Source organism: Ornithodoros turicata, chromosome 3 (assembly GCF_037126465.1).
Source record: "Ornithodoros turicata isolate Travis chromosome 3, ASM3712646v1, whole genome shotgun sequence".
NCBI classification, from domain to species: Eukaryota; Metazoa; Arthropoda; class Arachnida; order Ixodida; family Argasidae; genus Ornithodoros; species Ornithodoros turicata.
In genome coordinates, this window is record NC_088203.1 from 102,389,399 (window position 1) to 102,415,474 (window position 26,076).

The following is a 26,076-nucleotide window of genomic DNA, read 5'->3' on the forward strand; positions in this document are numbered from 1 at the left end:
TAACGAAGTGCACACATAGTGTTGTTCATTCCTAACACCAGGTGGCAATACGCAACATATATCAGCAAGCGGGAAGTGCCACCTGCCACTGTATTCGGACACACCCTATGTACTCTATTTCCACTGCAGAGATACGTTCCAACCATCACCACAAGCTGAAGAAAGTAAAGTTGCAAAAGGAGGAGGGAAGAAAAGTGAGAGCCCGCAAAACACCAAGGAAACTCACTGTGAGAGTTCCAAGTTCAGTAAGGGTAGGTGTAAAGACGGCGTCGTAGGCCCAACGAGCATTTAAGTTTCTCATAGCACCTTTGACCTGAGAACAGCACATTGTTAATACCCAAGAGATCCCATTGCAATTGTAAAGTGAAACTAGGCCCCAGGCAGGCAGATATGACGGACAGGCGTGTTAATTAAAAGACGCAGGCAAGAAGTGACGAACAGAAGTCGACTATCCTCGCGTTTGTTGACCTGGAGCGCCGGCTAATAGGAGGACGCGAAGGTCAGCCATCGCGTCCTCCAATTGGACCGCTTCTAGGAGGCGGAGCCTCCCTCGCTCTTGGTCAACAAATGCAACGATAGTCCACAAAGCCACGATAATGGCGCTGTGGAGCACGCCATGAATGAATTGAGGTCTGTCATTCGTTCCACTTTCATGCAGCCGCTAAGCCTAGCTAGGAGCCAACATTTTTTTTATTCTGAGTATTCGAGAGCACCGTTATCGGGACGTCTAGCTGCACCATCAAGCGGTACTTTATTTAAACTTTCGTTTAAGCTTCTTTTGAAGCCCAGAAAACCGAACTACTTAGGATGTACTTGATTGCGAATAACTTGGATCTTTGAAAGTGCTCTACAACCTCTAAGATTGTTATTTAGAGAAATACTTTTAAAAAATTCTTAATTAATCTCGATCAATAAATTAATTAGAGGCAACATAAAAATCACTCATTTGAACAAGAGGACCACCATTCATATGCCGCTGGTTTCGCTCATGAACAGCGCAGAATGAGCATGCTCATGAACAGAAGGTGTTTTAGCACCTTGTTCAGTTCAGGTGGGACATCCTGTGTAAGGCTGGCCATTGTAAAACTGCTCTCTAGCAGAGCTTAGTCAGCCAGTGAGTGGAGTGCAACAATTTTAGGTAAGGACAAAATACAATTCAAGCTGCCTAACACTGTCACACATCTAAATGAGGCCACCACCCAGCTGTTACAAACAGCAGAAGCAAGAGCACCATGTGGTACGTACAACTCCTCGCAGCCACCTACCTGCTGTGTCATCGCACGGCCGAATGTCATCCAGGCTACCCGCAGTGCTGTCCATGTCTGTGCTTAGGAGGTCGTCGTCAGAACCACTGTAGCCTAACTGCAGTGTTGGAAGTACTGTCGTCAACAGTGCCCTGAAAAGTAGACACCGGCATGCCTCAAATACACGACTACAGAAAAAAATTCACATTAGTGGCACAAAACACAAGCTGTTGATATCTGTAAAATGTAACTAAGTTGCAGTAGTAGTATTTTTGCATACGACACAGGACATTCTCTTTCGATTCTCAAGAAGCAGCTACAAAGTAACACAGTTGCTTTAGACTGTAGCTGTTACTAGTTATAATGTTTAAAATGTTACTGTAAACCAGTTACTATTTTCATAAAGTAGCTGTAGCCTTTAAAAAGCAACTCTGTTGCTTTTTAAAGGCCCAACCGCATGATGCGCACCATGTTTTGGGAGGTTTTGGGGGGTTGGAAGATTGTGTTGGTTGCGTTTGGCAGAAGATCGTTACAAATGTTCAAAACGCAATCCTTGTGTGAGCGGCATTCAACAAGTGAAACACAAGGGGAAGCTGTGGAAATTATGGTGAAAATGTCAATTGCAATAGTGCATTCGGACGACATTCACAATGTAGTGATGGTTGAGGTCAAGAAACACGGAGGGACAAACACAACACAAACCTCACAGCGCCCAGTTGCATACTTCAACTGACTAAAACTTGGCTCCAAACCGAATATGTCTAGAACACAGCTCAAACTTAGCCTGCCCTGTAACGGAAGCACACCGACTCCACACTGACGTGTCTCTACTCACTTCTCCTTTTGCAGGTTCTCAATCTGCTGGGTGAGAATCGCCTCTTCGTCGTCGTCTTCCCTCCCAATCGTGGAGACCACCTGGTTCCCATTGGTTTCCTGCACATGTGGAAGCTGAGGCAAGGAGCACAAGCGTTATTTATTCCAGCACGAGCCAAATTCAGAGGACACACAGCCATTAGATTGTGATTAACACTTACCCGTGACGATCGCAGTGAGCTCAGGCGAGTGACAACAGTGTTGACAGCGGAGTCAAGTGTGTCAATGTCTGCCAGAGTTGTCTGCACTTTATGAAGCTGTTCCTGAATTATGCATTTCACACATCTGAAATGGAATTGGGTCATTGTAAGCTGGAACTTATCCAACTTTTCATGGAGCAGCATTTTCATAATCCTTCTTCAATGCTTGCTGCATTTTTCACACTTCATGGAAAGGGCCCTGTGCTTTAGGGTGAAACCTGTTTTTACCCCGCAATTTGCATCATTGTCACTTCGGGCAAAACCCCAAAACTAATTTGGCAAAGTGCAAATTCAGCCTCCAAGACTGGCACTAGAGGACACTTATGTTCCACATCTGATGTTCATGTAAAACGCGAGAAGCATTTTTTTTTCCACCCGAAAATCTGCTTTTCCGCCTGATATTCCCAATTTTACCGTTTTACTGCCCCTGAAATAACACCAGATTTTTACCCCCCTCTCCTTTCCAACAAACATAACACCCGAAAACACCGGGCCCTATTTATGGAACCCTCACATAACTATCCGAATAGCAGAGCTTTTCGGATAGTTACGTAAGGGTTCTTCAGAACAACAGCCCTGCCATTTGCATTGATGATTTGGTTGTCTACCAAACAATTTAGACATGTCCCACGTTTTAAGATAGACTGAAGTCACGTTATTGACGCTACGCGTGACAGACCAAAGTAGAGACAAGCAAAGTTTCTGCGTACATGGTCTGCTTGGTAACGCAGTCCAAGGTGTCCTGTGCCTGAAGCTGCTTGTTTGTACGTAGAATGCAAGGAGCAAACACTATGGCCAGGGATTCTGGAGACATACGATTGAATTCCTGGTGCTGTGCCACCCTACGATAGAAAATAGCACAGAGCAACACATGATGGTACTATTTTTTCTCCGCATGTCTTAAAGCGACTTTATAAGTGTTACAACCTGGCAAGGTGGAACATGAGCCTCTCAAATAGGTCGTAGTGAGCCGGTGGAAGCTTCTTCGTCTCCAAAAATATTGCTTGAACCTGTTCTTCGGGGTCTTGAAAGTCTGTCATAAGGACAACAAAACAAAATGAACAAATTTGTTTATTTATTTACCCTCAGGGCCGTGAGGCAATACAGAGGGGAGTGGTTAACATTTGATAATAGGATATTAATATAAGCAGCATACAAAAATATTTACAAATTAAGTCCACATCAACAAATTGCAATCAATCATAGAGCCTGAAGTTTTCGGAAAATATATTTTTCTAAATTCAGGGGGTAAAAATCGGGTAAATGAACATGTGCACTAAATTCATGCGAATTCGGGTGAAAAAAAGTTCTATTATGCTAAAATCGGGGAGAAATCGGGCTCAGTTATTCAAACTAACTGCAGCGGTTTGGTACAAAACGGTGATGTAACTGCATGTTTCTGCCAAACAAGTAAGTTGGTGCATTCCTACAGACATCCCAGAGAGGGCAATTTGCCTGGTAAAAATCGGGTTTCACCCTAAAGAGGCAACCTTCAATTCGGGGAGGAATCAGGTAAAACCCTAAAACTTCAGGTTCTATCAATCAATCAAAGAAAACACAGCACAAACTACTCTGCTCTTACTTGTAGCCAGAAGGATGCTATCATAAAGCTCAGATGTCATGAGAGGCTCCGGCATCTCGCGGAAGAAGGCCTTCAGCGTGGCAGTGAGCACGTGAACGGGGTACTGGTCCAAAACCACACCCTCTGGGTCTGGAAGATCACTTTCTGTGGCTTCATTTTGCATTAACGCAGCGATGTGCAGACAGAAAGAGAATATACAAGAGGTTTAAGAGCCTTACTTTCGTCAATTTCTTGCTTCAGCTGCGCCACCTTAGAGGTGATGCCCGATTTACGGTAAATGCCTTCCGTGTAAAGGCCCTTTAGTTCGATGGCCGTTATCAGCCGCTCCACTATCGGAGGTATCCGCACTTCTTCCGTCACCAGGCGGTCCAATATGACTCCGAATACTTTGCGACCCTGTTCCAGGAGTGTCGTGTCAGCTTACATCAGAGTTTTTTTTAGAGGTAACGCAAGCTCAAAATGGCTAAGATGAAAGATGAAAGTCACTGAAAAGGTTAGCCAGCTGTAGGGATCGAACCCACATCTTCTGGATTGCCGGTCCAGGGCTCTACCAATTGAGCTAAGCTAACACGCCTCTCCAGCGACTTTCGGGGTGCGTCATCTGAAGGGACGACAAACCAGCCACTCACTCTCACTCACCCTCCTTTCACTCTTACATTTTTGCTCACTCATACACACATTCATACGACGGAAATCGACGCAAGCGGCACCTGATGAACAAGAGATAAACTGATGTTCTGAGGCTGGAACAACAAAGAAGGGACAAAGAAGGCAATCCAGAAGATGTGGGTTCGATCCCTACAGCTGGCTAACCTTTTCAGTGACTTTCATCTTTCATCGTTGATATCTTAGGCAATTTGAGGCTTGTTTGTATCTGTCCCTTCTTTGTTGTTCCAGCCTCAGAACATCAGTTTATCTCTTGTTCAAAATGGCTTTTGCTTTGTGCAAAACAAATTATGTCTCATTACCTGTTGGACACAGACATCTTTGCATGACAAGGTAACCTTCTGGTAGCACTTCTTGTGGCATGTTAGCTTGCATCCTGGAAAACAGTACATAGCATTGGGAATTACTCTTACTGAATTACTGTTAAGTGTTAACCTTGCGACAACAACTTCTAAAACAGCTACCTTGACACACAAGTCCCTTCTCAGTGAGCCACATTGAGCTGCTGCATATTTCGCAGGATGTTGGAATGTTGATTACCATGCTGGCAAAGATGTGGCCACAGTGTTCCTACAAACATGCCGGTTGATTAATTGATCGTGCACACATTATAAACATTGAATGTTTCAGTATAAATCTGCACTGCAGTCATCAAACTGCCCATAAAAAAAGAGAGATTGAAAAGCTGAAGAAAATAGCGTGTCAAGGTTGCTCACCACTATTTGGTTGACTTTCTTTTTCCGCTTCCGTTTCTTGTTCTGGCAGCGAGGTAAAACAGAGGCGCATATTGAGTGAGGAGCGGTACATTACAGATACAGTGAATACTGTGCGAAAGTTTTCCCAATGTACCAAATGTCTGATGCACAAAAATTATGTTCAGTAAACATGTCATTTTCTCCTAAATGATTCAGAATAATAAGCTACAGAAAGCTACAGAACTATCGGGCATTGTTTATCTTTTCTTTTTTTTCCCTCAAACTTGATATTGTTGCCAGATCTAAAAATGGCTAAGATGTCGTTCAGTTAAGCAACATAACAAATCAATGTGATAAAATTTCACATGGCGGCTTCCTTGATATTTTTTACCCACTGAAAAATAGGTATATTTTTGTACTTTTAGCCAACACGAAAATATATCCATCTGGTAGCCACGAACCAGCGAAACATACTTTGGAACAAGTTAATACACAAACACAAGCAAACAAGGTGGAACGCTACTGTTAGATGTTTCTTGTAGAATTCTACGCAACACTGAAAATTCCACAAATGATCACGGATTACACAATTTTGTTTAGAATCAGGACGGTATTTAAGAAAAAAACAAGCAGCAGAAAACAACAATTACCTTCCCCTTGGGCTTGTTCTCACTCCTGTAAATATTCCTAAATTCATCGAGAAAACCGCGGAACGCATTCACGGCCATCGTGACCGGGAACGACTCTGCTCCTCCCGGCGTCCCTTCCTGCGCAATCACAGACTCCAGCACTTGCACAAAGTGGTCCGTCAGATCCCGATACTGAAGGCACAACGTTCCGTCCTGAGACGCGGCCGAGTACGTGCTGATCAGGTTCGACTTGAACTTCTTCAGCGCCTTGCGGAACACCACGTCCACCTTCGACGCCCTCTTCTTCCCCGTCTCGCCGAGTCGTCCCGCCTTCTTGACGAGAAACGTGTCCAGATTCCGTAACTCCGACACGTCCGTGATGAGAATGTCGCCGGGATCCCGGAACTCAGCCGTACGGGTCACATTCCACGTGCCCGTGCCGGCTCCCCCGCTGTTGTTCTGCTGCTGCTGCTGCGGAGGCATTCCGCCGACCCTCGATTGCTGTTCCAGCGGAGGTCTGCACGCAAACTTCTCGGCAAGGTGCGAACATTTTGCGTGAACGTGCGTCTTGCACCGTGTGCATTTTTGGCAAGCCTGGAACGGCGTCAGGCCACGTTCGCACACAGCACATACTTCGCCCTTGGAGCGCACGTTGGTGTTCTTCAATAAATGTGCGCTACGTTTCGCCGATTCGGGCATCGGTTCCGAGCAGGGCAAGTCACGTGGCCCGACGGCGTCTTCCCCGCCCGATTCGTCCGTGTCTTCCCTGCTCTTCTCTTTCTTGCTGCCCATGAACGTCTTGAAGTGTTTGCGAGCCTTATGGAGCGCTCCTTCCTTGTGGGCGTTTTCTTCCGCGTAGTTGTTCCCCGAGGGTACCTGTGTTTTGGGGAAAATTGCTACGGCATAAGTGGGGACCGAATGACTTTAAAAAAACTAACCCTCTTCTTCTGATGCTCTGGGCCCTGCTTGACGTACACGTTGTCCGGTTGCGCAATCTCGGACAGACACTTTCTTATTGGCATCTGCGAACCAGAGAAGCAGATTTAGGCGATCGGAACTACGAAAAACACGAGAGTGAGGGAGAAGGAAGGAAAGAAGGAAGGATCACCTTTGATGGTTCCCTGCTTCTTATCTGGAGGTTGCTCGCTTCGCTTGTGCTCAACCTGTTAAAAAGTGCGGTGCAACGTCAGCACTATTCAATTCCTCATATTTGTGGAACGTGAAGCATGATCCAAAGTGAGCTCACATGTGAATCAGAGCAGTCTTGTCCCTAAAGGTTGACTCTTCCCTGGCTAAGGGAGCCCTTGGAACGGGTGAAACTGGGGGCGACGCTGTTCCCGTGCTCCCTTCAAAGACGGGGTTGTCGTTTTCCGAGTCGTCGTTTACGCCGCTATTCCTGGGGACAGAGTGCACATTTTACTACCACCAACATAACTGCTTGTTCCACTTGTTAATTTTTGTACTACCGCATAAAGCACACCGTACGTCAAGGTTTGTTCCAAAAAAAATTGGGCATAAAAAACTGTCCTCGTTTTATGAGGAGATTATAAGCTGATATAAGGATGTATATCGGGGGGTATCCATCTAGCAACGCGTACTTAGTTGTGGTATCAGCACGGCAACCCCTCTGTCTTCAGAAGTTGTGAAATGGCACTTTCGATTCTATAACCTTAAATTTAAAACTATAAATTGAAAAATTTTTATTTTAAATCTTATTCATGCACACTAGAACTACATAGAAGGAATGGATGTCTCAAGATAACCCGAAGACGCAAAGCGGCAGTATTCGACGGTTGCTGCTCTAAACTGTGTGGGGTGTCTACGTGGAATGCACTTCCTGGTGGGGTAGGAAGGATTGCATGGGGGAGGAGGATTTCCCCCTCGTTTCCCTCTCCCAAACGCACTACCAAAGTTACGATTTCGAGGGGGCGGGGGGGAGTTTATAGAAACCAATATTAGGAACACAAGCATTTCGCACAAGTGGAGGATAACGAAGTTTGTTGGTGCAGCACGTGCGTAAAGCAGCTGCAAAGCGGCGAGCTAAAAGATGTTCCTTAAGATCGGGATCCTAGCATGATTTTCGTGCAAGCTAGCCCAGACCTTAAATAATATTTAGAGCCTGAAGCTTTCCGGAAATATTTTTTTCTAAATTCGTGGAGTAAAAATCTGGTAAATAAACATTTGCGCTAAATTCATGCAAATTCTGGTGGACAAACTTCCAGTACGCTAAATTCGGGGGGAAATAGGATTCAGTTATACTCAAACTCACTAAACCGGTTCGGTACAAACGGTGATGTAACTGCGTTTGCTGCCGAACAAGTTCGTGTGCATTCCTATAAACGTCGCAGTGAGGGCAATTTACCGGGTAAAAATCAGGTTTCACCCTAAAGAGGGCAACCTTCAATTCGGGGTGCAAATTAGGGGAAGGATCGGGTCAAACCCTAAAACTTCAGGCTCTAATAATATTCGAGCAATCCTGAAAGTTTAAAATTTTGCTGCAGGAGGCATATCCTGCGGGACTTACTCCTCAGAGTCAATGGACCGCTGCGTCTTCAACTCTCGTGACGAAAGCCTTCCGTTCGACAGACGGCTGCCGCTGCCCCGGGACCTTGACGTGCGGAATTTTTCTACCGATTCTTCCCGCTGCTGCATCTTTATTCTGTTCGTAGACTCAGTATGTCAGTATGGCGGAAAGCAAACATTAACGCCAAGTTAGGAAGGGCAGTGAGGACTGTACCTGTTCCGTACGAGGTAGCCTCGGCAGGCACCCTGGAAAGGTACGACCCTGTGCCGCAGCTGAACAAACCAGCGCGAGTTGAGGTAGCTTCTCCACGCTCGCTGAATGACGGTGGCAGCTTCGTGTTGCATCTTCTGCTGTGCCAGCTGGCGTCGGAGAAGGTGGCCTCTGGAGTAAGCCTGAAAATTGATTGATTGATTGATTGATTGATTGATTGATTGATTGATTGGTTAGTTTGAAATTTACGGGTGCAAGAATAGCAAATGTCAAGCTGCGCCAGATGATTTTGCTAGGCGTAAGCCTGACGATGCAAAAAGTTCCTTGAAACTTCACTTAAAAAAAGAAAACGCCCTTATTTAAGCCCTTCGGATTAACTGCTGCTGCTATCACAGAATAAATTAATAAATTAATTAATTAAGGCGCACCTGTAGTCGTATGACTGTGCTCCTGAGCTGAAGAAACTTCCTCCGCAAGAACCACACCCTGATGTAGCGCTGGACTGTGATGATTCTGCGAAGGATTTCCAGGTGCAAGTTCTCGTCCAGTTTCAGCTTTTCGCTCTCCCTCAGGAACACCTGTGAGGCAAGCGACACTCCAACTGTAAGTGCAACCTCACCACTACTTTGAGTTTCGCAAGGGTCAGGGAGTTACAATCTTACTGTGAAAAACTAACGAGAGAATGAGCGAAGGATGAGCAAAGGATAGTTTGAGGACGTGCAAAGGGAGGCGAGAACGAGGCAGCGGTAAAACATTTGAACCAACCAACCTCGAAATGGAGATCAAATCGAGCGAAAATCGTTGAAAAATTAGGCATTGGGGCAATACTAGAAAGGACAGCACAAACAAATGAGCCTTATGAGCACTTGTGGGGGGGCTCATCTAGGCTAGGAAGATGAAGTTGTTTAATTGCAAAGATACAAGAAAAACATGAGTAGTTATCGATATATTTGCCATGTTGAAAAGCTTTGATAGCTGCTGGTAAGCAAAGTTCAGGGGGGATCTCCACAGGGCAGAAACGCACTCTTATATCAAACAGGCTAGTGTCGTGTACGCTAGCTTCTTTCAGATACTGCGAAGCACTTTGATGTCATGGTCAGCTCAAAAGAAAATAATGCATCCGACTGAACACTCCAGTTAAGCGTACAAAGGTTTTGAAGGAAGTAATGGAGAGGGACCTTGTCAAATGCTTTATGAAAATCTAGGTAACAATAAAGAATGCAAGGTAAGTGATCGTTACCTTCGTCTTTCCCATCTGATAGTTGTTGCGATCCAGATTCATTCGGAGGAGGAAATCTCTGATGTCGTTTCGTGAGCTCAGGAGGCCTCGTGGCAGTAGAACGCGGTACCTCTGAATAAATTCCTGAAAAAAAAACGGTTGTAATGCGACAGCCATCAGATGACGCACTTTAATGGGATAATCTGAAAGCAAAAGTACCTCAGAAGGCAGGCGAACACTGTAGCCAGCCTGTCGTATCCTAACCGTTTCGAGCATCCCGGTGTACCTCAATTGTTGCAGTATAACTGTTTCATCAAACATGCATGGCACCTTGAAAGACAACATGTCAGGATGAAGACTTGTGGTGACGAAAATCAACCTCTTGGCTGCTTATCAACAGCTTGGAGATAGGTTAATAACTTGTTATACATGAAACCCCTAGCTTTCCGCTGTGGAAAATTTACTCTTCACTGAAGTGGAATCTACAAATCTGCGGGATTCCGCGGGCAAGAGAAAACAAGCAATAAAAAATGTGCAGCATTCTTCCAAGCTTGCATGCCGATTCATGTCAAACACTTTTCCAGCCTTTTGTAACTCTTCAGTGCATAAAGAAAACTCGACTCAACTCCGTCAAACTCCCTCCAGGCGGTGCTGTCGTTACATTTCCTTCGTCGCGGCACATTCAGCCATGTAAGTGCCACTGTTATCAGCAGTGCCAGGCACTGCAGTTGTAACTGATCAGGTTTAACCTGCCAAAATGTCTCAGATTGACTGAAATCCTTACATAATTCTATAAGCTATAGATACAGCCTGAAGTTTTCGAGAAATTTTTTTCTTCTAAATTCGGCGGGGGGGGGGGGGGGGGGTAAAAATCAGGTAATAAACATGAACTCTAAATTCATTCAAATTCAGGTGGAAAAACTTCGGGTTCGGGTTCAGTTACTCAAACTAACTGTACTGAGAGAACTGATGTTCTGAGGCTGGAACAACATAGAAAGGACAAACACATACATAGGTTTAACTGTACTGGTTTGCTACAAACGGTGATGTAACCTGCATTTGCTGCCAAACAAGTTACTGTGCATTCCTGCAGATATCTCTGTGAGGGCAACTTACCGGGTAGAAATCAGGTTTCACCCTAAAGAGGCAAACTTCAATTCGGGGTGAAAATTTGGGGAAGAATCGGGTTAAACCCTAAAACTTCAGGCTCTAGCAATAAAATATTCCACGATTCTGGGGAAAACAGCAGGTTCCGCAGGACACGGCACGTTCCGCGAAATTTTGCGGAAAGCTAGGGGCTCTAGTTATACATAGGGCCTGACTTTTTAGGGTTAAACCCGTATCCGCCCGATATTTACCCCCCCTGAACGAAATCTGTAAAATTCTGGTTTAACCCGAATCTACCCGAAAACATCCCGGTCGCGTGGCAAAGTGTGCATTAAAATAAAGTTTGATAACATTGCTAAACATTAGTTTCATGTTAAGACAAATTTTTATTAAACAAAAAAAAATCACCCGAATTCCTGACGACAGAATATGCCGTAACGGGATTTAACCCGAATACACCCGAATTTTCGAATGAAAAATGTCACCCGATATTTACCCCCCGAATTTGGCCAAAAATTAAAACCCGAAAAAGTCAGGCCCTACTTATACATAGGGCCTGACTTTTTCGGGTTTTATTTTTGGCCAAATTCGGGGGGTAAATATCGGGTGATATTTTTCATTCGAAAATTCGGGTGTATTCGGGTTAAATCCCGTTACGGCATATTCTGTCGTCAGGAATTCGGGTGATTTTTTTTTGTTTAATAAAAATTTGTCTTAACATGGAACTAATGTTTAGCAATGTTATCAAACTTTATTTTAATGCACGCTTACAAGCGTGCCACGCGACCCGGATGTTTTCGGGTAGATTCGGGTTAAACCCACATTTTACAGATTTCGTTCGGGGGGTAAATATCGGGCGGATACGGGTTTAACCCGAAAAAGTCAGGCCCTACTTATACAGTACAGCACGCTCGCAGCAAAGTTTATCGCTCGGCACACGACCACGCATCTGGTACAGTACCAAAGACAACAGATATGACAGATTACAACCTCACCTTATCTGCATTCGATTTGATACACCGCACAAAGAACGGGTTGGCCTGGCCCAGCGCCTCCATCAGGTGATGCAACGACACCTGTTAGTGGTCAGAACAGTAAGGTCAATTTGCACACCGCAACAAAAGCTTTTCCAAGGAGGTTCCCTCAAGGGATGCTCATTCCACACCGGTCCTTTGTGAGCGAAGGACTGGAAGGGTGGTTTACCTGAAACTGTGCTGTGACTGTGGGCGGTTGTTTGCGTCCAGTCCTGTGAGGCTGTTGCTGAGTTCTACCCACGACAGTTTTTACACTCTGCAGGTTCTTCAAGCCCTGGAGAGGTTTTTGGCGTTACTCTATTGGCTCAAAGAGATAAAACAGGCAGAACAATCCAGGTTTCTTTCTTTCTCACCTTATCAACTCTCGATCGAGTCCTGGTATGCCGGTTTTTACTGCAAGCGTCGAAGGAACGTCGTTATTAAATCAAATAGGAACATAGAATGACAAAAATGCAGATATCCGAAACAACTTGGAAGTCAGCAATGGGAAACAGGAAGACTGGTGGAACCTAACTTGACCCGGAGAGCCCCCAAGAACGGGTAATGATGTAAATTACGCGTAATTATGTTGCAGCCGTTATTTCTTCTAGAGTAATGAAGTTTTGAGGGGCCAGGACGTAATAGGTAACCCTTATTTCCGCAACAACAGTGCCATCGAGAATGGCTCTGAGAGTTGGTTACCCAGAGACGTGTCTGTAGGACACAAATAGAAATGCTGCGTGGAACAAGAGGACAAAATGCGTGGGATTGCATACACCAAGATCTGGTTGGCCCGTTCCAGCACCCGAGCCTCGTTGGCGCCGAGGAAAGACTCCACTCCATACATCGATGTGCGGCTTCCTATGTTTCCGGGACTCGTGTTCACCGCACTCAATGGCCGGCGTGGGGACGTCGTCTGTCGTCTGCATAAACGAGTTACAATTATTCGCATTGAGAAGAACAAGAACAGCTGGTAGAGATAGCTAACAGGAGGAATGCCTCCGTAAACCTCTACATACAGAATGAACGAAGGAAGAAAGGATAAATTACGTTAGATACTGTAAAAGACGATTTTGCGTAGAACACGTTTTTCGCATTTTGGTGAAGGCCATAGCTGACGCGGGAACTTAAATTCGCGAAAAAATGCGGGCTCATGTTTCCCGATGACGTCAGTGAATGCGCTTCGCGGGTACTTAAATTAGCAAATTTTTGGCACTTGCAAAAAACACAAAAAATCATTCAACAAACAAACAAAAAGAAACACCTTTCCAGAACATATTCTTAGAACATATTCCAGAACATATTCAAAATAAAAAGCTTAAAGATACTGGGCATTTGAAACCACTTTAAAGAAGCAATGAAAGCCCACTCCATAAAATTTCTGGGATCGTGCAGCCTCCTAGCTGCTGAGGGGCATCTACTCTTTCCGAGCATGCTTCCTGTACACCAGCAACAGGTACACCTTTCCTTGAACCCTCTACAGGCATGCACAATGACTTACGAGGCTGGACTCTCGTTCCCCTTGTACGTCAAGCTCCTCTTGATGTTACCGTTTGTTCGAGCTAGAAGCACAAAACAAAAGTAATACGAGATGCGCAATAGTACATCAAAACAGAGCACAGCTCGCAGTAACTGGACACTTTTCAACACAAAGAAATCTTTCGTTTAGATTTGTACAAACCTCGAGAGCTCCGCTGAAAGGCATAATAAGAACGGAAGAACGCCCTCAGGATTGCCCACCGGAACACTGCAACAGGGTCTGCCCCCACAAGTTCACGAACCAGTGCGACACTGCTGCTTTTTAACACCATCACTACGTCCGGCCGCATAAGGTCAACATTCTTCTCCTTGAAATCCTAAGGATGCAAATGCAAGGATATGTTTCTACATACCACCTTGGTTTACTCCAGCATGGTTTACTTCAGCGCCTTTTTTTACTTCAAACATGATGAATAAATGCACAAAAGACACGGGCGGACAAGGACAGCGTTCACTAGCAAATGGTTTATTGGAACAAACAGAGAAGACGACAACTAACCTTGCAAGCCTCCGCACACAAAGGCAAACCTCTGCTGCGGATAGGTTCACTAATTATAAATAGAGCCTGAAGTTTTCGGGAAATATTTATTTATAAATTTGGGGGGTAAAAATCGGATAAATAAACATGAGCACTCAAAATTCATGCGAATTCGGGTGAAAAAAAACTTCCAGTACACTGAATGTGGGGAGAAATCGGGCTCTATTCCAAACGAACTGTGCTGGTTTGGTACAAACGGTGATGTAACTGCATTTGCTGCCAAATGAGTAAGTTATTGCATTCCTACAGACGTCCCAGTGAAGGCCATTTGCCGGGTAAAAATCGGGTTTCACCCTAAAGTGTCAACCTTCAATTCGGGGTGCAAATTCGGGGAAGTATCGGGTAAAACCCTAAACCTTCAGGCTCTAATTATAAATCAGATATTGAGAATGCTATGGTAGACTGTCGAAGCCACCGCTCATCGACTTCTTCCGCAATAATGCGGGACAAAGGTCGGTGAACCTTTTTTCCGTAGATGCTGCCTTTGTGGTTAGAGACCTGTTAAGTTTACTCATCATAATTAGGGCCTGACTTTTTAGGGTTAAACCCGTATCCGCCCGATATTTACCCCCCGAACGAAATCTGTAAAATTCGGGTTTAACCCGAATCTACCCGAAAACATCAGGGTCGCCTGGCACACTCGTAAGCGTGCATTAAAATAAAGTTTGATAACATTGCTAAACATTAGTTCCATGTTAAGACACATTTTTATTAAACAAAAAAAAATCACCCGAATTCCTGACGACAGAATATGCCGTAACGGGATTTAACCCGAATACACCCGAATTTTCAAATGAAAAATATCACCCGATATTTACCCCCCCGAATTTGGCCAAAAATGAAACCCGAAAAACTTAGGCCCTAATCATAATTCACGTATGTCCAAATAAACCAGCTGCTGGTAAATGTGCCTCTTTGTGTTTGTTCATTACGTTACGAACGCATGTACAAAATAGACGTTACACAAAAGGTATGTTACAGTTCACTGCACGAAAACATACCCTGATTTGATACTTGACTTTGCCAGCATAATGTTTGATCAAGAAGGCATTCTCCCGCTTCTGTGGCACCTCATAGAATTGATTGGTTTTATGCTGGTTTTGAAACTTCTGCAGTAACATTGCATTCGTGGCTCCAGAAAAGCTGCAAAAAGAGCAAGTGTCTTTAATATCTAAGTCATGCCTAAAAAAAATCTCCAGACACCTACTTGCACTGATCATTCAGCAGGCACAACAAGCCGTGTGGTCGACCTTCAATCAAACTCAAGCATAATGTGTTATCCGTAAAATCTATGTTTTTCCACTGGATGCCCTCCTTCTGATACTCTTCCTACAAACAGATCGTATTAATGTTAGCACGGATCGTATGCGGGCCCTTGTGTTTCAGAGTTTGCTTTTGTCGAGGTAAAATTTTGTTTTTTTTTTCTTATGGTAGACGTTGATAAAAACTGTTTTTACTTCATTTAACACCTAAAATACCAGGTTATACTAATGCAGGACACATTCGCACGAATCTCACCTGTTCGTACTTGAAGACGTGTTGGTTGAAGTAGTTTTGCAGGTGCTCATTGGCAAAGTTGATGCAGAACTGCTCAAAGCTGTTGTGGTCGCCAAAGTCTTCGAAGCCAAAAATATCTAACACACCTATGCTGTTACCCTGGACAAAAAATAAAATTATTGTTGCTCATCAACGAGACATTTCTTTCCACTAAGTCAGTTGTATGGCTCTGACGTAAAATGCATAATGTATTTGTAGAGCCTGAAGTTTTCGGGAAATATTTTTTCCTACATTCGGGGGGGGGTAAAAATCGGGTAAATAAACATGTGCACTAAATTCATGCAAATTCGGGTGAAAAAACTTCCAGTACGCTAAATTCGGGGAGAAATCGGGCTCAGTTATTCAAACTAACTGTAGTGGTTTGGTACAAACGGTGATGTAACTGCATTTTTCTGCCAAACAAGTAGGTTAGTGCATTCCTACAGACATCCCAGTGAGGGCAATTTGCTGGGTAAAAATCGGGTTTCGCCCTAAAGAGGCAACCTTCAATTCGGGGTGCAAATTCGGGGAAGAATCAGGTAAAACCCTAAAACTTCAGGCTCTATGTATTTGCCGAACACATTTGCTCAAGTACATGTAATAGTGTGCACTATGTAAAGAGAATGACGGTTCCCAAATGCAAAGCACAAGTACTTCAAGGAAACCTCCAGAGGCATAGTAGTAAAATAACATACCCTGTGTTCCCGAAAGTCCTTTGCAGAAAGCAAGGAATGGTTGACCTGCATCACAATCCAGTCGAAGAGGGCACCGTACAGGCACTTGGCCATGGCATCTCGCGTTGCAATGGCCTATTTCGAAACAAGCCACAGCAATTAGGACTCACTGTCACCCCCTCTATTTCGTGCCCCAAGTTCTGCATAGTGTTCTCCATCACCTCTGGCATCTTATAGCTGATGACCACCGTCTCTCCGGGAGCTTTGGCACGTTTCGTGGTGAGGGCAGAATTCAGCGTTTCCTCTTTCACCTTTGAAAGGATGACGCACACATAAAACAAAGATACGCTCCACGGATCAAACAACAGTCGTCAAAAATGAGTGAGATTCATCTTACCCCTAACAAAGATGCTATAAGTGACAGGACATCGGGATTCTTCACTTGCACCGCTTCATCACTATGGTATGTAGATTTCTAAGGTCAAAACGGAAACCACCATTATCACATAGGGATCATTTCCCACTGGGTGCTCCGCTTTATGTTTCTGATCTTACTGATGTAATTGTACGTAATAAATAAAAAAACAAAAAACAGACACATCATAAAGGCCTTTCTCTTCAGACTCTGACGTGGAGTACAAAAGTCACACTGGCACTCAGGCAATCGTGAGTCAGTCATTTTAATCCTAGTACTAAGTGCATCAGTATATGCTTCCTCACACAAGACACGTGATGTATTTACTGCACATGCAAACACACACACCTTGCTGAACTCAATGTTTCCCAAATGCAGTACAGCGGACAGCACTCGGATTAGTCTGCAAAATGCAAGCAAAGTTGGTTATACAAAACTGCTGGGATGTTTGGTGAAGGAACAACCTCGTTATTATTTTTTTATAAGTATAATCAATAAATCAATCGTGGTGTCTACACCATATGCTACGGGGGTCCTTACTTTTTCCGTTTGTCCGCGGAAAAGCCCACCATCTCCATCGATTGCGTCAGCCTCATATATTCAAACGCTTCATCCGTTCCTTCTACCTTATAGCACTGGCTCTGTAATGAAACGAATATATAATGAGTGTCAGATACTGACACTTGTACTGGATACTGAGACTGAGAAGTGACCATACTGAGACTGGACAGTGCCTTACTTGGTTTAGATAATGATAATCTTCCGGAGCTGTCAGATGTAGCTCCCTCTTCTCGGCGTCCGAAGCTCCGGCAAGGAGATAGTAGAAGACGTGATAATTCCTTTCGTTCTTCGCGTGAGATACTATTCGAGATTTCTCTAGCAGGTACTTTTGTACGACAGCCCTGAAGGACACGTTTGGGTGAGTCAGTGTTATTGGGCTCCTCTAGCCCAGACACTTCTGTCAGTTATTCAATTTCAGCGCTCCACGAAAAGTTTGCAGAACTCTCAAGCCAAAATCAAGTAATCACCCTCTCAATTATGGTTAGAGCCTGAAGTTTTCGGGAAATATTTTTTTCTAAATTCGGGGGGTAAAAATCGGGTGAATAAACATGTGCACTAAATTCATGCGAATTCGGGTGAAAAAAAAACTTCCAGTATGCTAAATTTGGGGAGAAATCGGCCTCAGTTACTCAAACTAACTGTGGTGGTTTGGTACAAACGGCGATGTAACTGCATTTGCTGCCAGACAAGTAAGTTAGTGCATTCCTACAGACATCCGAGTGAGGGCAAATTGCCGGGTAAAAATCGGGTTTCACCCTAAAGTGGCAACCTCCAATTCGGGGTGCAACTTCGGGGAAGAATCGGGTAAATCCCCCCAAAACTTCAGGCTCTAATTATGGTTTTGCATTGTCACATAGTTTATAAGGTTACAATATGGTCACATCCATCACGCTGGAAACTTGTGATACTTTGATATACAGTGATTGACTGATTTTTTTAGCTTTAGGAGCCATAGAATAAGACCGAATTATGAACTGAACTGAATTATAGAATGGACAGCATCGGCATCATGATGAATTTCTGCTGGTGCAGCGTGCTACTGTACAAACTCACAAGTGTGCTGACGGCTAGTCTAGAAAGGAGAAATGTAACCAAATTTCCACCGATATACCAGGCACTGGATAAAACAATGCAGGTAGAGTTCACAGTGGTTGTAACATTGTTTCCTCACAAAGTGATATTAAATGTTAGGTGCGACAGTCTGCTAGAGCCAGCAACTTGAAGAAAAAGCAGTCAGAGTTGGTATCGTCATCAAAGGGGGCAAGTTTTGAACAGAAGGTGAATGCTTGGTTGGTACATTTTTCTCAAAGAGCAGACACGAATGTGGCATGTTGTGTAAACACGATAAAGACAACTAAAAATGAAAGGCAGCTTACCCATGCACCATCCCATTCTCCCTGTAGTTCACCTGAATAAACTTGCCAAACCGGCTGGAGTTATTGTTGTGCTTCGTCTTGGCGTTTCCAAAAGCCTGGACAAAATATCACACAAAAAGGGAACCCGTAAATATATTACTGACCACAGAGAGGAGCTGTCAACGACGCTAAAACAGGCAATATTTGACAAAACTATTGGACATCGAAATTTCGTTTATAAGAAATGTTACCTCCAGTACAGGTCCAGCACTGAGAATGGTTTGCTCGACCCCCCGGCCGTAGGATCCCTTCTGGCTGAGAGCCGTCAGGTGATGCAGAAGAAGATTGGTGCTCTCAGTCTTGCCTGAACCGCTCTCTCCTGAAATGACGATGCACTGACTGGATCGTCCTCGCAACATAGCATGATAGGCTGCATCTGCCACGGCGAAAATGTGTGGCGGTAGGTCACCCAATCGCCGGTTCTGGTACAGGCCAACATACTGGAAAAATAAGAAAAAAAGCGGAGATTAAGATAGTTTTGTTGTCAACTACACCATTAAAACTTTGGAAAGCTTCTATGAAGTCATTGTTCTGTTTGACGCATATTTGTGCAACTGTTGGCTCGAACTCTCCAGGTAAGATAGTTATAAAAACAGTATGATGTCATATATACAGTGCAAAATATCTCATATCATATCTTCTCTTCTCTATCTCTGCTTTTGTGCAGGAAGAAGGTGCTTTACGACAACAGAAGAGAGAAAGAAAATCAAGAATGCAAGAGGGGGCGCTATTTTTCCCTGTTAGTAAGTTAGTAAGTAGACGCCAGTCTGTGTTATATACACGTCTTTCTTTGTCTTTTTGTTTTTCCATAAATCCATTTACTCATCTAAGTCTGTCCCATTCACTAGTATTGACAAAAACTTCAAACTTGTACACAAGTTCTCACAGTGAACTACACAAGGGGGGGCAACATACTACAACCTCTGCTTTGAAAGACTGCAGAACACAAGGGCATCAGCAATTAACAAATAGCTGTTGTCATATTTCAAGCTGTAGCCCTATCAGCTGCATGTCCCTTAGGAGCATGGGGAGAATTCCACATATAATTTCCACACGTAATGGCATTTTAAATTATGGAGAACAAGCATCAAATACTATCAGGGTAAACCCTGATAAACAGGGTAAACAGGGGTCAGTGTAAACAGGGTTCTGATTAGCTTATGCAGCGTTCGCATGAAGTGCTCCACTTCACCGTTGGCCTCATGCGTTGGGAAATAAAGTTGTTGTTTTGCAAACTTCTGAAGAAGAAATGAAGGGGAAAAAAAGCCATCACAAAGTTTGTGCAGTCTTTCACTGCGCGTGCTTTTCTAATAGCTGGACAATAATAGAGGTTGTAAATACCACGGAAAACTTATATAATCGTCACTCAATACATATTACACATCACCCTGTAACATTCAATTGACCTAGCATATATACAATTTTTCGTATATCTTTCAGCGTCACAATAATCGAAATTCACAACGTTTCAAACAATGTGACGAAGAAACACAAACACTATACTTGCCTTTGGGTTGTAGATCGGGTAGAATTTGAACGGATTGACAGCGATCAGGATGGACCCCACGTACGTGTAGATGTAACCTCTAGAGAAGCGCGCACGCAGGTTCTCGAGGAGCGTCCTCTCCGTGAGATCTGGAAGTTGGCAGAGATCCGGGTACTCGCGATCCCGCGGCTGGAAGCAGAGGAAGCGCAGGAACTGATCCCGCAGCAGCTGGGCGTCCAGTGTTGGATCCAGGTGAGAGGTGGTGGGGGGTCCCAGGCGCTTACGCAGGGAAAAGCAATGCGTGTCTTCCTGGGGCCACAGGAGCTGCAGGGCCACCGGGTATTCAGAGGGGCCCAGACGCCGTTCTTTACATTCCTTTCGATGAAGAAAAGCATGCGGTGGGTTGCGTGTTAAGTGAATGAGTCGGTATTAATGAGAAATGAATAGGCAGGGGTAAGCGAGTCAGGCATGGGTCAGCGAGTAAGTGCAGGTGAGTCACCACGAGTGATTTCATGCGAACAATTGAACCCCTGTATGCAATAAGGGGATAAGTCGAAAAATCCCAAAATGAGAAAAGGGGCCTGATCTGAGTGTCCGTCCCACTGACACACACGCATTTCCCGTTTTTTACCATGCTGTAGCGGGCCAACAAATCGCAATAAGGTCCTAAGTTTTCATTGGTAGGTGCATACTGGTATGTAGATGTCATTGCAACAAAAATAGTAAAAAAGAGGATAAGCTGACTTATCCCCTTATTGCATACAGAGGTTCAATTACGAGCGAATCTCTGAGAGACTACGAGAGCGCAGCGGGCTAATATCGGAAGAAATTACCGCGAGCCGAATGGGTTATTTATGCCAAATTTTAAAACTACACTGCTTCCTGCGTAGGGAAGATGGAGGTGTCCTCTCGCGTGTAAGGAAACATAAGGACTTCCAGAAGGTGAGAGCAAGTTTCAGGGTGATGGGGGGTTTCGAGGGTAGGGCAGCGCAACAAAAAGCTGGGGAGTCAGTTAAACATAAATGATAAAATGGTTGCGTGTTGGAGGCATAACCGATTATTGAGCCACTCGGAGTTGCAATTGTCGTGGGCACCAAGTTATGTGCAGGTGGGTCAACGGGTCTTAAGGCAAGGATAACAGCTGAATGAGCACAGAAATTTCAATGCCACAGTTGGACGTACTTCGCCACTAGCATTCTGCACTACTTCTGCCAGCTCCAACTCATTGGGTGCCTGGAGGCCAAGCTTCTCCGCTATGCAGGAGATAATGTCTGCTGCTGTCGTCTGCTTGCTTGCCTCTATGGAGAGGGCTTCATAAAGGCCACTGAAGGCCCCCACGTGCACCTGGAGCACGTGACGATTACGAGACATCCTCCTCAGGCCCCTCGCACAGCCGTTCTACTCGGCTCGCTCCTAGTCATTGCCAGGATGTCTGCAATGATGCATGACTATTATGACACAAGGAGAAGAAAGGCACAAACACAACAATTGCAAGATGCACGCAAAGGGGGGTCTTCGTGTGAAGTGAGAAAGGAGGAAGAGATGCTAATGACCAGTGATGGCCACTAACTACTTCTACGGTAGTTTTAACTATAACTACTAACTACTTTGCGATGGAGTAGTAGTTCAACTACTTTTCTGGGGAGTAGTTAAAACTACTTCTTTAACTACTGCAATGTATTATAACTACATCTATAACTACTTAACATTGTCCATCAACACCAATCCCTTGTAGTGTTGTTGGACGCCTAAATATGAATCACAAGCAGTAATAATGGTATTTAAAATATACTCTCGTGCCTACGTCGCTTAATTCACATACTGTCGTAAAATCCACTGCATGTCCCTCGTATATTATGCGCTGACAAAATAACTTGTTGCGCAAATATTTTCTATGGAGTGAAAGCTTGCGGCAAAATCGGAAGTAGTTGACGTCTGCAGTAACCTAACTACCATAGTTAACTAGTTCGAAATAGTAGTTTAACTAGTAGTTGCCACTACATTTCTGCAAGAAGTTGATAACTAGTTTTTAACTACAATCAGGTAGTTTAACTACATGTAGTTAACTGCTGGCCATCACTGCTAATGACATTCTGAACTGAGAGCGCAAGAAACACGGACGAAGAACGGAGAAACAGACAGGACGGGCGCTAACTTCCAACTACGTTTACCGAAGAAAATGAGCAAAAAAGAAACCACCTTCATAGCACACGTGTCACCGTTCTGGGCGTCATCAGTTCTGAGCACACCGGTTCTGAGGTAGATCAGTTCCTTTTCGATTAAAGATAACAGAAGGTGTGCTTACGCACACATTTCGATAGCTACTTATCTCTTCTGCTTCTATTATTTTCCTTGTTAGTTTAGTCTTGTTTCTTGCGATGATATGGCAATCTCGATAGATAGGTTCACATCCATGAGCGTTACAATGATAAGCCAACCACCCCTCATTTTTCTTGTTGTCTTTTGTCACCTGTCTGTTTCTCCATTCTTCGTCCATGTTTCTTGCGCTGTCAGTTCAGGTGTCTCAATACCAACTAGCCCAATCCTCAACCCTTCTCAAGATGCTAATGGCCTTCCATAATCTAGCATCCAAGCAATAACCAAAACATGATCGAATAGTGCCTCGCTAATAACTTTTGCACGTGCATAAGATATCCTGCAGTAACCTTTCTACCCAGTTTGAACATATAGTGAATGAAAAAATAAAATAAAAAATTGTCTGTGGCATGAATCATTCGCAATGTTTCCTGTTTATTGAAGGAAGAAGATAAAGTGCATGGTGAGACATTCGCATTCTCACCGTACTGTTTATTCAAAGATTATTTTTCAAAATCTTACTCATTTTTCTGATGTCTTCTGCCTGCACAGTTGTTGATGTTTCCAGTCTGAAAAATTTATAGTGAAAAATTTATAACAAAAAGTCGCCTGAAGCAACAGTGTCAGAAAAATTCACGTGGTTCAGGAACAAATCACCTTTCCCAGCACTTTTTCACAACAAAAGTTTCGTACGAAAGGCTACAAGCAGAGCCTCGCCCTGGCTACAACCGTCACAAGGATTTTTGGGTGAATATAGAAGTTTTTAAATATCCAGTTCCCTCCAGCACAATCCTTGTGTGGGCAACCTGCACATGTCACGTTACATGGCACTTTTGCGCAGGCTGCCCTCCAGGAAACACACGCCCCCACCTTCTCACAGACATCGAGAGAATACAAAACCACATTTCATTCATGTTTTGCGTTAAGTATTTCATGCTGCCGAGGTAATTGACTCAATGCCTCAAAAATAAGTGACGCAGTAAGCAAATTCTGCAAAAATAAGTCAAGCTGTGATCACAAACAGGGCTTTTTCCTCCTCTTTTAACAACCATCTGTACAGATGCAATATGCTATGCAAAAAGGGTTAAAACTTGGGCGGGTTGGTAACCCTTTTTAAGATCTATAGAGCCCTCAGTGCGGGAACACAGACAAAGGATGAACACAAGAGATGACGATGACAACTGCACTGAACCGCCATCTAAATAATTTTATTTTGTGCAACAGTGGGTGCATAAGTACATGGGAACAAATGTTCAGGTTTAGTACACCTGAGTGTTCGGTACATGTTCAGGTGTAGGTAAGTCTCCTTTTTCGGGAGGTGTATGAAATCAGAAAAGCAGGTGATAGCAGTCGACTTATCTTCCGCAAAAAAACAACAAGGTTCATGTTGGCAACTTAAAGATAACGAGAGGGAGTGATAGCGGTAACCAGGAAGTCGGACAGGAGGAGAGTTCGAGAAAGGGAACTTCCCAGTGCATTTATGCACTCACCGTTGCACAAAATAAGATTCTTTGGTTGGCAGTTCAGCGCAGTTGCCGTAGTCTTATTTTTGTTTGTCTTTTGTCTATGTCCTCGCACTGAGGGTTTTAGCTCCACAGTTTCCCCCCCTACCCTACAGCCAATGGAGCGACCTCGATGGTCCCTCACCCAAATGAGAGGGTAACAGATCAACATGAGACACACATGGTTTCTTCCGCGGGCCCACGTGGAGTACATTGAGTGGACAGACAATTTTATCACTTGGTCTCTCCAAGCTTTAAACTCTCTCATATACAGAGACAAACTGTTGTAGCACATCTAGAAAGATGCAGCACCTGTATAACCTAGATCACGTCTTACTACTCACTCCAACCACAGATTTTGCCAATGCAAACACCCAAAGTATCTTTTAAAAACATTGTGCGTGATGGGCACTATCCACACATACGGATGCTAAGAATAGGCAGTTGAGTGCAACAGCTCCCGAGGACAACATACCCCATGACTGGAGTCATCGGGGCGCAAAATAGAGAGGACGTTCATCTTGTTGCTCTCGAGCAGAGTTAAGAGAGTGTCCCTAATAACCTAGTATGTTCTCAATAACCCTAAATCCACAATAGTGATATCGGGACCATAATTTTCCTGTACAATTATTTCAATAAAATGGAATTTTTTGAGTTCGATCCATTCACGTTTGGGAGATCAAGCAAGTTGCTGCTACAAGGAAAATGGCTCACAGGGCCAATCGCTCCTGGCTAATCAGTGTCACAGAATATGAATGCCGAAACTGTGATTTCATTTTTTTTTTTTAGAGGGTTATGTTAGAGGGCTAAAAGGAGAGATGGGACAAATCCAGAATTCTTCGGATCCAGATCCAAATCCGAATCCGAATCCGAGGAAAGGTCCTGCGAATCCACAAATCTTACGAATCTCGAATCTTTCTTAAAGAAGAGTTTAAAAAGCAACGGGGGAAAAAAACTTCCACTGAAAAGTGTTTCGAAGCCAAATTTTATATCTTTGTTTAATGAAAAACAAATTAGATAATATTTGACTTTCGGGACAAAACGTGCACATATGCTTCTTAAATGTACTTTATTTAACAGATTGTTCATCAACTACAGGAAATACATAACCTCTCGAGTTTGAATTCTTTCCATCAAACTCAGAAACAATGAAAAGCAAAGCCATGTTACTTTTAAACTTGTAATGTAAGAATTCCTGCCTGAACTCTCTCAGTCCAGAGCAATGTAAACGAACAAAGAAGAAAACTGCTGAAAGTTTTAAACTAATGCAGACTGTTGTTCAAAAACACAAGCTTTCCCAGCCGCTTCTACATACTGCGTTTTTCATCAGCTATGACACCCGATGTGCTAAGAGTCCCTCTGACATTACTGTCGACGGGGGTGTTGTCAGAAACTTTTTAGGCCAACCAGGCTTTCGGCAAACTCCGGTGGCACCAATTTTAAAAAGAAACAAACAAACCTGGTTGGTGGATTCGAAAGATTCGATTCGCAGTTTTGGGCACTAGGACACGGATTCCCGAATCTTGAATCCCTGCCTAGGATTCGAGGATTCGGTTGGCCCAACGCAGTATAGTGTCCTGCAGGACATCTTTGGTCATAAAACAAGAAAACAAAGAGGGCGCCAGTACGCAATGCATATGGCTCCCAAGCATACGAAGGGCATGCAGCACGCCCTCGCACTGAGTTGCGTATTCCATAAACCACTTTCTTTGTTCATTTATGATGAGCATCATGGGCAAACTCCAACTGTGATGCAGATGCACGAAAGAGAAGCGAAAGAAAACAAAAACAAGAAAGGTTTCAAGAGCAGAATTGTCAAAATCGTCTGAGATTTTGAAGAAGCAGTCAAAATGACCCTTTCCTACAAGATGCAAGAGTTGAGTATATCTGACGTTCTCAACATGTCCCTGGCAATGAAAAAATGGCTAGGAAGCAAGCGAGCTGGTGAAGATGATGCATAACGTAAAAACCCCCCGAGACTAGGGAACATGAAGGGAACAGAACAATTGTAAAGGCATCCGAAGTGGACCCTCACAGAGGGCTTTTGAGAGAGACCCTTTTCATAACTTCTTGTGGGAGCTGTGTCAGCAAACCTTCCGTAATCCTCGGTCCGGCCTTGAACAGACTGCTCG

The 26,076-nt window shown here is 44.0% G+C and overlaps 1 protein-coding gene across 4 annotated transcripts in view; it reads right to left on the reverse strand.

Annotated features, from left to right (window-relative positions):
* LOC135389018 (unconventional myosin-IXa-like) overlaps window positions 1-26,076 on the reverse strand; it is a 36,416-nt gene that overhangs the window by 2,737 nt on the left and 7,603 nt on the right. For 2 of the 4 annotated variants that reach the window (XM_064618941.1, XM_064618943.1), the window contains exons 2-40: window positions 22,965-23,011; window positions 21,309-21,558; window positions 20,148-20,501; window positions 18,832-19,080; window positions 18,602-18,696; window positions 17,404-17,566; window positions 17,205-17,305; window positions 17,013-17,067; window positions 16,647-16,724; window positions 16,471-16,560; window positions 16,271-16,384; window positions 15,558-15,695; window positions 15,247-15,368; window positions 15,041-15,182; window positions 13,644-13,818; window positions 13,464-13,524; window positions 12,739-12,885; window positions 12,337-12,376; window positions 12,153-12,257; window positions 11,945-12,025; window positions 10,062-10,172; window positions 9,864-9,986; window positions 9,052-9,201; window positions 8,627-8,805; window positions 8,414-8,548; window positions 7,136-7,285; window positions 6,998-7,052; window positions 6,828-6,911; window positions 5,911-6,765; window positions 5,282-5,323; window positions 5,030-5,135; window positions 4,868-4,941; window positions 4,118-4,295; window positions 3,900-4,028; window positions 3,245-3,350; window positions 3,028-3,159; window positions 2,279-2,402; window positions 2,080-2,192; window positions 1,266-1,396 (exon numbers count right to left, since the gene is read on the reverse strand). In XM_064618941.1, coding sequence (XP_064475011.1) covers window positions 1,266-1,396; window positions 2,080-2,192; window positions 2,279-2,402; window positions 3,028-3,159; window positions 3,245-3,350; window positions 3,900-4,028; window positions 4,118-4,295; window positions 4,868-4,941; window positions 5,030-5,135; window positions 5,282-5,323; window positions 5,911-6,765; window positions 6,828-6,911; window positions 6,998-7,052; window positions 7,136-7,285; window positions 8,414-8,548; window positions 8,627-8,805; window positions 9,052-9,201; window positions 9,864-9,986; window positions 10,062-10,172; window positions 11,945-12,025; window positions 12,153-12,257; window positions 12,337-12,376; window positions 12,739-12,885; window positions 13,464-13,524; window positions 13,644-13,818; window positions 15,041-15,182; window positions 15,247-15,368; window positions 15,558-15,695; window positions 16,271-16,384; window positions 16,471-16,560; window positions 16,647-16,724; window positions 17,013-17,067; window positions 17,205-17,305; window positions 17,404-17,566; window positions 18,602-18,696; window positions 18,832-19,080; window positions 20,148-20,501; window positions 21,309-21,497 — 5,476 coding nt within the window. In that variant the 5' untranslated portion in view covers window positions 21,498-21,558; window positions 22,965-23,011. Of the gene's footprint in view, window positions 1-226; window positions 314-1,265; window positions 1,397-2,079; window positions 2,193-2,278; window positions 2,403-3,027; window positions 3,160-3,244; window positions 3,351-3,899; window positions 4,029-4,117; window positions 4,296-4,867; window positions 4,942-5,029; window positions 5,136-5,281; window positions 5,324-5,910; window positions 6,766-6,827; window positions 6,912-6,997; window positions 7,053-7,135; window positions 7,286-8,413; window positions 8,549-8,626; window positions 8,806-9,051; window positions 9,202-9,863; window positions 9,987-10,061; window positions 10,173-11,944; window positions 12,026-12,152; window positions 12,258-12,336; window positions 12,377-12,738; window positions 12,886-13,463; window positions 13,525-13,643; window positions 13,819-15,040; window positions 15,183-15,246; window positions 15,369-15,557; window positions 15,696-16,270; window positions 16,385-16,470; window positions 16,561-16,646; window positions 16,725-17,012; window positions 17,068-17,204; window positions 17,306-17,403; window positions 17,567-18,601; window positions 18,697-18,831; window positions 19,081-20,147; window positions 20,502-21,308; window positions 21,559-22,964; window positions 23,012-26,076 lie in introns of all 4 variants that reach the window. The other 2 variants (XM_064618944.1, XM_064618945.1) reach the window with 2 other exon arrangements.